The 11,578-nt window shown below is 35.0% G+C and overlaps 1 protein-coding gene and 1 long non-coding RNA gene across 3 annotated transcripts in view; both read left to right on the forward strand.

Annotated features, from left to right (window-relative positions):
• The first annotated feature begins 544 nt into the window (after nt 1-544).
• Nucleotides 545-5,003, forward strand: LOC126608826 (uncharacterized). Its single transcript, XR_007617978.1, has 5 exons — nt 545-679; nt 816-874; nt 1,242-2,734; nt 3,416-3,750; nt 4,237-5,003. It is a non-coding gene; the product is annotated as an uncharacterized LOC126608826 (long non-coding RNA).
• Nucleotides 5,004-10,271: 5,268 nt separating this feature from the next.
• LOC126608790 (rust resistance kinase Lr10-like) overlaps nt 10,272-11,578 on the forward strand; it is a 43,569-nt gene continuing 42,262 nt past the window's right edge. For both annotated transcript variants that reach the window (XM_050276789.1, XM_050276786.1), the window contains exon 1: nt 10,272-11,123. In XM_050276789.1, the coding sequence (XP_050132746.1) occupies nt 10,379-11,123 (745 nt within the window). In that variant the 5' untranslated portion in view covers nt 10,272-10,378. The remainder of the gene's footprint in view (nt 11,124-11,578) is intronic.

The following is an 11,578-nucleotide window of genomic DNA, read 5'->3' on the forward strand; positions in this document are numbered from 1 at the left end:
TGTACAAATGATCCCTCAACTTTAATCAAATTGGAGCAATGGTCCCTCAACTAAAAATTCATTACCATTGGTCCCTCAACTTATCAAAATGTGTAGCTATAGTCATTTTCATCAATTTTGTCAAAATATTGTCAAAATAAGCTATGTTGGAATAACCATTTATATAATTAGGATCCCTTAACTCATCAAAGTGTATAATTATGGTTCTTTTCGTCAACTATGTCAAAAAATTTGTCAAAACGAGTTATATTTGAAGGACTATTGTTACAATTGGGTTAAAGTTAAAGGACCATTTCTCCACTTGAATTAAAGTTCAGGGACCAATGGTAATGAATTTTTAGTTGAGGGACCATAGCTGCACGTTTTGATAAGTTGAGGGACCAAAGGTAATGGATTTTTAGTTGAGGGACCATTGCTCCAATTTGATTAAAGTTGAGGGACCATTTGTACAATTTACTCTTTTTGATTTGTTGAGGTTTGGAATTATTTGAGTTTTTCTGCCGTTACTACTGTGAAATGGGGCCTACCTCTTTGGAAAGAGAAGTCTCACTGTCCAACCTCTCACGAATTACAAACAAGGTGCTTTCTTGCTGGAAAAACCACTGAACCAGTAGAACTTTCCTCGGTTCTTCAATTCGATTCGAATAATTTTTTTACCCCGAAAAGCCAGCGTTTCCTGGTGAGTTTTACAGCTTTCTCAGTGTGGGTGTTTCAATTTCGTTTTTGTGATTTTGGATTTGCAAAGTTGTTTTCGGTTCAAATTTCCTTTGTGATTTTGGGGGTTTTGTTTATCGATTCTCTCACTCATCTCTCAGCTCTCTCTCACTTTTGAGGTACATGTCATTGGATTCTATTTGCTGCTGCTGATCTGCAGGTAAAGCTTCAATTACCATATAAAGTTTACATTTTTCATGATTTCTTGAATTTGGGTTTTAAACAATGGAAATACTACTACATTCTTATCATTATGTGCAAATTACTGGTGATTTGGATTGGTGCCTGAGATTTAGAGAATGGCTCGCAGCTTTAATTTCTTTTTCCTTCATTATTACTATTTTCAAAATTTATATTGGTGGGTATCGATAATTTGTAGTCTGTGAGGGCTTCAATCTGTTGGAATTTTGAACGGTTATTGCTTCATCGGAATTTGGGTGGTCCAAATTTTGAATTAGAAGAAACCCATTTGATTAATATTGTTGGTGGATTGGTTCTCTGTGTTTTCTCTGTTATTTCTTCCCCAGTTGGAAAGTGGAAGCCCCAACTTTGAGCTCAAAGCTTGAATTTCTCAATCATTCATTTCTTTGCACTCTCATCAGTCACTCTTGATCCTCTCTACGAGGAACTGGGTAATATTCCAGCTCTATCAAGTAATACTCCATTTAATTGCTTAATTGAGGTTTTTTGTTTCTCTTTTTCGCTCTTTCATCAGTTCATTGGCTTTGATGTTGGGCTTAAGTAAATGGGAAATCATTAATTGGCATTTTTCATGATATAATTCTGTGTTTTTGGATTTGTGAAACGATTTGGCTAATGCAAAGAGTGGTTTTTTGTATATAGATTACACACATGTGGGCTGACCTATCTTTCCTACTAAATTTCCCATTTGTTTCATGTATAAATTTTTCTCATATATTTGCAAACAAGTTTCGGTATGTTCTTACTTCTCCTCATGGCAAAATGTTTTGTTTTTAGTAATTGGCAGGCTTAATGTATATGACATTATTTTTGTTTTTCGCAGCAAATCACAGTACAAAGGTAAGGCAATTATTCTCAGAGTCTTCATTTTTATAATTTATCTTCTTAGTGAAGGTGTAATTATTGTGTAATTATCTTGAGTGGAAAAAAAGAAGTTATTTTGAGTGAAAATGCTCATCTCTTTGTTTACAAAGGATATCTCTGATTTTGGCTTGGGTATCAGGCCTTTTTAATTATCATCAATTAATCTTTCCATTCATAGTGAAGTTTAATTCTCAACCTGTTTTGACGTGGCCACGTGAACTATTCTGTATTCGTCTCTGCATTATCTCCTCCTTTTAAGAAATTAGATTTCCTTAAACAACTTCAACCCAAACCATTAAGCAAACAAACATTCACGGAGGTAGTTGGTGGTTCAAATACCAATTTCAGGAATCGATACTCCAACTCTGTATCAACATTTTTTGGATTGCATAGGTTATTTTTCCTTTTTGGAGTTGATAGTAATGAAAAATTTCTTTAGTTTCACATGTGCTTATCTATCATTGTTACTGGGCAATAATATCTTTAGTGCGCTACATATTTTGGCTTAGATTGGCCTTCATTCGGAGCTTATCCGTGATTGTTAATAATTGCTGGCAGACTTTCTGGGTTGCAAATTCTCGAACAGAATTTCTGACTTGCAAAACTGAAGACATTCATTCTGCTTTTAGCTTTTTACCTCTCCATTGTTGGTTGTGTCAAAAGTATCAATTTTGTTGATTTATATGAACTTCACAAGACATGCCAAAAAAAAAAAAAAAAAAAATGAACAAGGCACTGCCTAAAGATGAGACATCTAACAGACGAGTTTCTGTTTTGAACCTATTGTAGTCATTTGGTCTTGCAGTTTTAGTTATCAATTCAATTCCTCCATTGCTAATATTACTATCTCCGTTAAGCGTCTTCATTGAATATTTCTACTAAATTTTTCAGGGTGAAGAGGATGACGAGAATATTAGTGGTGAAATGCATTCCAGTTTAATTAGGGGGAGAACAGGTAAACTTATTCTATGTTTTCTTTTGTTTTTGGTTGAGCATTTATTGAACTTGGTTGACATTTTGAGGTATATACTTTGCTTTACTTTTGTTTTAGTTTCTTCAATTAGATACAGATAATTCACACCAATGCTTTTGTTTTTGTTGGGGTTTTGAGTTTATTTAAACTTTATCCGGAATCATTTGGTGGGTGTTTAGAACTTTGGAATCAGATTTTCAATTTGTTTAGTGAAGTCCTAACTTTTGATATCATTTGGTTAAGACCTGAGTTTAAAACTTTATCTGGAATCATTTGGTGGGTGTTTGTAACTTAGGAATTAGATTTTTAATTGGTTTTGTGAAGTCCTAACTTTTATTTTCATTTGGATCTGACCTTTTAGCTGTCATTGAAAATAATCATAAAAGTAAAGTTGTGCATTCCTTAATCCAGTCTTTGGCAAGCCATCATGCATGTTAGCCAAGTAACTGGTTTTTAGTAAATGTCTTTGATAAGGTGTTGTCTCAATTTCCTTTCCCAAACGATAATTAATAAAATAGAGGACCAATGAAGTCTTTGAAAAACAAATTTCTCTGTCTACGTTGCTGAGTATTTGCAGCTTGCAACTTTCATCGGTTATTATATTTGATTGAGTTAAACTTGGATTTCTGGATTTTGACTTTTCCATTTGTTTCTCTGTTGCAGAGTTGGCTTCATTTCAGTCCAGTAACTCTCTAAATAGGTCCAATAACTCACTAAATGGTAAATATTTATTCGTTTCATTTAAAATGGTCTACAACAACATCCATAATTCTGTGTTAGGTTTTTTTGTTTTAGGATTAAGCACTTATATGGTAATGTCTCTGTTCTCTACCTCCTCATCTGACTCTCCTTTATGTTTCGTCTTCTTTCCTCTCACTACAAATTGCAAATATGGCGGAATCGGTGGAGCTTCTCACTAGCCTCGGCATCTTTCTTATCCGAAACAAGGTCCTTTTACCTAGCGCCATCATTCAAATTCGCTGTACTTCACCCAAAAGGTACATTTGAGCCCTTATCTTTCTCTTTTCATGCTTTATAGTGAAATATGTATTTGTGAATGGTTTTGTGGGATTTTTTGAGTATCAATTCATTACCAGGTGCTGTTATCCAGATGGTGTATCATTTTTCTGGAAATAAATAGTGGATAGTATGGCTTGGAAAGAATATCTAATATTTGAATGCGTGATGTACGTGAAGCATTTGTCAAATGAATTCAGCTTTCATATATCAAGTTAACCAAGTCCATGTTTTCTTAATCACTCAATTAATAATAGAGGGAGCTTTCGATCATTACTTTGCGTTCTAGGTTTTTTTTCCTTTCAATTTCTCTTTTTATTGGATAAATTGTGGCATTTAAAAGGGTGAATTTAACATGATTGGATTACGGCTTCCTTACATATTAGACCATAAGAGGGGGAGTAGGGTTGCTATATTCAAGCTCTTTTTTATTTTTATTTGAATTGGATTTCATTTTTTTGTGATAGGTTGATCATCATACATCATTCGTGAGAAGTGGGATGGTGAGTTTCACAATACAGTTTTAATTTTTGTGCAAATAATGCTTGTAAAAAATGTGTTTTTATTTAGTTCATTGCAGATTCTTATTATTTTATTTAGTTCACCGTTCATGCTTTTAAAGACAAGAAGTGCAATGCTCTCTCAGATGTTAGTTTTGGGAGGCAAAGTTTTGACCTTTTGCATTAAATGTCCTATTTTGGAGACAAAATTTGGTGTTTTAAGATATCATGAACAAATTGCTGCTGGTTAGGTTTTGGGTTGTTGCAAATTTACTTGAGATCTTCACTTAATTGGTATTCTTCCTGTTCAAGATGATGCCGAGGCAGCAACAGTGGACTCTGTGTTGTCTCAAGGTGATTTCTGCTTATTTCTCCATTTGTTACGGATGAGTGGATGCCTATGATTAAGTGAAGGTGAAATCTAAGAGGTTTTTTGTTCTTATTGTTGGGAATTTGCCTAATTTTAGGAATGGGAAGTGATTCTAGTGAACGAAGCTCTAGAGTTCAAGTTTGTACTTCTGATTCTCACAGTCTAGATGGATTGAAAAAATCATTAGGAATTTATTCACTGTCATACAAGGTATACTTGAATCAAAATCTATTTTGTTATGCATTGGAAAGTGTTTATGTTTTATGGGGCCACATCTTAACTTACAGATAATGCAGTGGTCCATCTAATCATGTCATGTGTTGTGACTTTTTATTTCAATCAGTTTAAGCCATGCTCAGTTGAAAGTCAAGCTGCTTATTTTATCGACCTCATTCATTTATGTATCCCTCTGTTCATTCATGACAGTTGGTTCCCGCCACAACGTGCGAGCTTATTATCTAGTGAATACGAAGATGATCTTTGACTCCGATTCCACAAGCAAATAGCAAAAACAAGCGAACCGCGTTCACACGTAGTTAACCAACAAAGAATCGTTCCAATGAGTTCAAAAAATTGCAGAAAAGGGCATGAATACGTGATGGATCATAGAAACAAGTGCTCTGATCAAAACCGCTTTCAATAAAGTTGGAAGCTTTTTAAGTTTTAAGTGCATTTTACTTAATACCGAATTCTTGCTTGAAACAATTAAAAGCTATATTAAATTTAAATCCAACGACTAAATTAATTAAGGTGTAACGGCTCAAATTTAAATCTAACGCCTTAAATAATTAAAAAAATTTATTTAACTCAAGAATAATTTATGATTTAGTGATTTTTCAATATTTATCAGAATTTAAATATTTTTAGATTAAAATGTTCATAAGATTAATTTACGATAGTCTGCATAATTTTTTTATTATAAAAAAGTTAATTTAAAAAAAAAACTTAAATTCATTCTTTAATAATTTGAAACTAAAATTTTAGGCCAGAGAGGTTGAAGCAGAAAAGCTGTTTTTTGGCTAAAACCTAAATTTTCTGGGCTATATTTTTTAGGTTTTAGTCCTAGGGTTGGAGATGGTCTAATAAGTTCCTAACCCACCAAATCATCCCAGATTTTACAATCACAACATTTCCTCCTTCCTTAAAAACATATATATGTTTTCTGGCACCCGGTATATGCATTAGCTTCTACTAAATTAAAAAAAAATGGAAGTAAAATTTCACCAAAAACAAAAAAGCAAATAAAGAAAGGAACTTTAACGAAAAGCTTCTGGTACTGTTCACTTTAACAAAAAATCACATTTTAACATTAAAAAGTCAATCCTGGTATTATTCATTTTACTCTTTATTTTGTCTTTATCGGTAAAACTCAAAATTTTCAAACCATTTTCAATAGTTTTTGTAATAAAAAATGCATTAAGTGGGACAAATAAAAAAGAAGGGATCTTTACCAAACGACGTCCAGGCGTCGGAGACAAACAGATAAAACGAAAAGGAATGTTGCATGCACTGGTTTTAAAGGAATAAAATGGCAGTCGTTCTGCGGAAGCTCAGCGGAGCGGAAGAAACCACCAAGCGGAGCGGAGCTGCTTTAGCTGGAAGAAAGAAGCCTCTGGAATATACCGGTTCGTCTCCTTTCTAACCAAAACGGTGCGCGTGAAGGTTTTGATTCCTCGTTTCGTTAAAAATATTGTCCGGGTTGGGTAGGCTCAATATGGGACTATGAAACGGGTCAAGTAGCGGTCCGGTTTAGCCCGTTTACTTTGTCAATTTTTTGTTTGGGATGAGTAGCTCAAGGAGGGTTTTGGTGGAGATGGATACGTTGCTGGGTTAGGCTGCAGGAAAGGTAATTACTGATTACATCTGCTTAATTAATGCTTAATTACTAATTGATTACTTCAACTTAATTACTTATCCTTCTTGCTCATTTGATCATTCTTTTTCAACTCATCCATTGGTGAATCATGGATGTATCAAAAGTAAAATAGAAGAAAATAACTTAGCCATGCACTAACAACAAACAACAAGCTTTATTCTACTGGATGGTGTCGATTCTATGAATTATAAAACACCATTGCGTTTGGTTTTGCGCCAAATCTTCTGATAGTTCCAAGTACTCTATGTCTTTTCTTAGAGTCACTTTTCAAGTTTTCTTAGGTTGTCATCTACAACTTTTGACTTGAGCCTTTGTTTCATATTCGCATCTTTTAAACCGTAGCATCTGAAAGTTTTCGATTCACGTGTCAAAACCGCCTTAATCAATAAAACACAAAAGATAAAGGCCAACCAATTAAAACAATCCAATGCATGCTTAGGGTCCTACCTAATATTCTTTGACTCATATTTTTGGGATCACAGGCCACCATAATACAAAAAGTCCATGAGAACAGCACACTAAGAAACAAGCATTCCGTAGTAGATCTCATTTCCCCAACTAAGGCCATAGTCTTCTGTAAAGATTGATGATCATGAAAGCAAAGATTTATTGCCAAAGAAAAAAGAAGAACAATCATAGCTGCTGAGAATCATATGATTAAAATTTCAGCTCATTGACTTTATGTCATTTGACTCAAATATGCATTATTTCTTCTATTTAAGCTGAGATGTACATACTTATATATAGGATTTATGAATTTTCAAAATATGTATTTGAAAAAAAAGGTTTCTGTTTTAGCTGTTTTTAGTTTTTATATGTGTGTTGATAGGATTTAAGATTTTATTCTGTACTCATCATGTGTTGTCATGATGTTATTATTTTATTCGAGAAATAAAACATATCATCGTTTATTCATATTCTACTTATAAAATTTTCAAGACATAGGTGATTTGGGCTAAAAAAAGATATAAATAGTTAGGGTCAACACCAATATGTTGCCCCCGTATTATTAGCAATAATGTTATTCTTACCATATTTTTATACCATAATTGTATACCATCTTAGGTGGTATCTGATGTGGACAGTCACATCATCTAAATTAATTAACATTTAATTTCAAAATGTTAATTAATAAAAAGATTGTTAATTAAATGATGATTGTGGTATACGAGGAGTCTTCTTCTTCCACCTAAGATTATTTAAATGTTTTAATTAATAAAAAGATTGAAATTAAATTATGTAGCTTGTCCAACTCATCTGCCACCTAAGATGATAAAGAAATGTGGTATAAAATTGTGGTAAGAATAGCATTACTCTATTATTAGTGCGGGATCCTCTTTGCATGTATTGTCATTTCCCCCTATTTTCGGGCATTGGCTTTTCCTTTTTGGGATTATCAAATATCTGCTTTGATAGTAAACAAGGAACCCATATCCTCTCCGAGCCCAAAATCTGAGCTAAGGATAAAGTGATCTTGGCCGTTGAAATTTAATCCAACGGTTACAATTATTATAACTTTAAATGGACCCCCATGTTTGTAGCCGTTTGATTAAATTTCAATGACCCAAATCACTTGATCCTTAGGTTCAGTTTTTGGGGATCCGGAGAGGATCTGGGTTCATAAACAAGATCGCAGTTAGTAAGTTACATCTTAGTCTCGACTCCATCGTAACACGATATTGTCTACTTTGGGCTACGCCTTCACGGTTCTTTTCTTGGGAACTCACACAAGAACTTCCCAGGGGGTCACCCATCCTAGAAATGCTATCACCCAAACTCGCTTAACTTCGAAGTTCTCATGGGATCCATAGCCAGTGAGTCGCCAAAAGGCCTTGTGCTATATGGAAGTGGGCATGTATATATAAGGCACATCACCTTCTCTTCGTTGGTCGATGTGGTATGTTACAATCCACCCCCCTTAGGGGCCCAACGTTCTCGTCGGCACACTCGCACCACACGACATAGTGGCTTTGATACCATTCTGTCACATCCCAGTCTCGACTCCGCCGTAGCACGATATTGTCCGCTTTTGGCCACGCCCTCACAGTTTTGTTATTGGGAACTCACAGGAGAACTTCCTAGAGGGGTCACCCATCCTAGGAATGCTCTCACTCGCACTCACTTAACTTAGGAGTTCTCATGAGATTCGTAGCCAGTGAGTTCCCAAAAAACCTCGTGCTATATGGAGGTAGGCATGTACATATAAGGCACATCACCTCCTCTCCGTTGGTCGATGTGGAATGTTACATAGTATGTATAAAATTGAAATATCAGTGTCACTTAGTGTAATATATAATGATTTTATTTTTCATTTGTAATTGAGAAATTTTAAGTTTTAATCTCATAAATAGTAAGTTCGATATCAATTAATTTTTTTCACCTCTTAATGTAAATATATTGTTGTATAAAAAAACAAATTTGAAATATTAGCTTTCCTTTGTTGGGTTTATGAATTATCGTCATCGGCGCATATCTTCTTGATTAAATCTTCTATATATCTAATCACTTTAATACATCGTTTAATTGTAAGTACATGTTTTAACGTTCGACATTCTAGTATATAGTTAGACCAGCCGGTCAAAGAAGCATGCTCATCTCCTTACATTTAAATTTGAATCAAATTTTTATTTTATAAATTACAGAAAACTCACTCGTGTTTTGTAATATTATCTTCATTATTTTTTATTATGTCCTCATTTTCCTTTTTCTTTCTTTTTAAAAGTGAACAATTATAAATCCACTATACAAGCGTGATTTTTAACTTTTCATTTTGGTCCGTTAGTATAAACAAAGATTAATTATCATCACTCATCCTCCTTTGTCTCGTCGTGTCTCGAACCAAATTTTCATTCCAAGATTCAAAACGAATTGTCTTGTCATTTAGTAACGCCTATTTCTTTTTCTCATGAAAAACACCAAGGCAAGACCCGTGTCATATACCCTAGTGTGTAACTTGTAAGCTATAAAGTCCATTCCTTGTCGCACTCTCGTTTTCTCCTAAGAAGTGCCGTTTGGTCCACGGATTAGATCATACTAGAAAACAGTGCTTGCATTGCTGCGGGATTAGAAATTGCAAGAAAGATTGTTTCATAAAAGATTGTGACATAGAAGGATAATATTATTTACATTAAAAACGTTAGGAAGATGTTTACATACAAAAAAAAAAAGGATTACGAATGGAACATGAAAATTTTTCATCCTGTACTGTTGGTTGAGGTAGCAGAAGATGATGTCCCATGATCTGAGCTAGTAAAAGTTGTATTCAACACAAATAAAATATCAAACACGGTTTATTGTCTATCATTTTAAATCATATGGTGTTGCGTTTACTGCAATAAAAAAAAAGGTGAAAACACTTCAAGTTATGACAGAAGTTCAATTAGCAAAAGCTACAACCCAGTTTATATATTAGATTCACTCGCATAGATTAGATTCTCTCCCTGCCGGCCTCACCATTTTTAATCATTTTCTCTCCCTGCATCTAATTTTTTTTTTATAAACTTTTATAGTTTGTCGTGCCACACATCATGTGACTGTTTTTAATTCACATTTTTTTCCAGAAGACACAACCCAAATAGAGGGTGATTGGATGATGGACGCATGGAGAGTGAATGGGTAAAATAGTCATTCGACGGTACAAATGTGGAAACATCAAGAGAAACAGGGCAAAAATCGAGGGGCATTTCCATCCTTTTACTATTTGCTAAAACTCAACTGAGTTTTAGAATATATAATTTGAAAAGCCGGCAGATTAGATCATATTCTGAAGGCCGGAAATTCATTTGTTGAAGAACCAAAAGCTCACTCATTTAATTTTCCAAACACCAAATTTAGAAACCTTGTGGTTTTGTTACGTACTTGGTATGAGTTATTTCACCCTAATTTTATCCGTACTTGTTTTTCCACTACTCACCATCCATGCATCAAATCACTGCAACCAATCGTGCCCGAGTTTCGGTCCCAGCCCGATTCAGTACCCTTTCGGGTTCTCATCGGGCTGCGAAATCCAGCTTAACTGCACTCCAAACAGCGGATTCGCAATCGGGGGGTTTCCAATCCAGTCCATAACCCAGTACAGTATAAGAATCAATCTCCAGAGCCGTTGCAACCGCCCCGTCCACACCCTCCGCCACCTCTACAGCCAGAATTACGCCCCGACGACACGGAACGCGATTCTTTTACAGAACTGTACGGAAGGGACGCCGTCGAGCAGTTGCGAGATTCCCAACATTCTGGTGCAGGCGCGGTTCGACGCGCCGCCCAACTGCAGCGCCAACAGCAGCCTCAGCTGTTACACTGAGACCAGAAAGGATGTCCCATTTTTGAACTTTTGGAGCGTCGAGCGGAAGAACTGCAAATTCTTGCTGTCATCGTTGTCGCCGTCGTCGCCGTCGTCGCCGTCGCCACAACTTTTGAATACCTCGGCGCCGTTGATGCTGGAGGTGGAAGTGGTGGAGTTAGAGTGGTGGCTTGAGGGAACCTGCGGGTGTGATAAGAACGCCAATTGTACGACGGTCGTATCGCCAAATGGGACAGAAGGGTATAGATGCAACTGCAAGGAGGGTTTTGGTGGAGATGGATACGTTGCTGGGTTAGGCTGCAGGAAAGGTAATTACTGATTACATCTGCTTAATTACTAATTGATTACTTCTGCTCAATTACTTATCCTTCTTGCTCATTTGATCATTCTTTTTCAACTCATCAATGGTGAATCATGGATGTATCAAAAGTAAAATAGAGGAACTGTTTGGTTATAGGTGTAAGGTTAAAGTTGGTTACTAGGTTATAGGCATAGAGAGTTTAAAATGACAGATGGCTTTGATTTGATCGAGGATCCAAGTATTTTCCTCTTTTTTTTTTCTCTTCCAACCCTATCTTTTTTTTTTTTTTTGTGGTTTATTAACCCATTTCTCTTTCTTTTTTTTTTCTTTTTTTTTTTTAAATTCTTGTATTAATTTTTTATTTTCTCGTTTAAAACTTTCACTGTATTTATCTTAAATTCTCATATTATTTATAAATATTGTATTACTTTTTAAAAATAATGTAAATATTGTTTAATGCTT

This window comes from Malus sylvestris, chromosome 16 (genome assembly GCF_916048215.2).
Source record: "Malus sylvestris chromosome 16, drMalSylv7.2, whole genome shotgun sequence".
NCBI classification, from domain to species: Eukaryota; Viridiplantae; Streptophyta; class Magnoliopsida; order Rosales; family Rosaceae; genus Malus; species Malus sylvestris.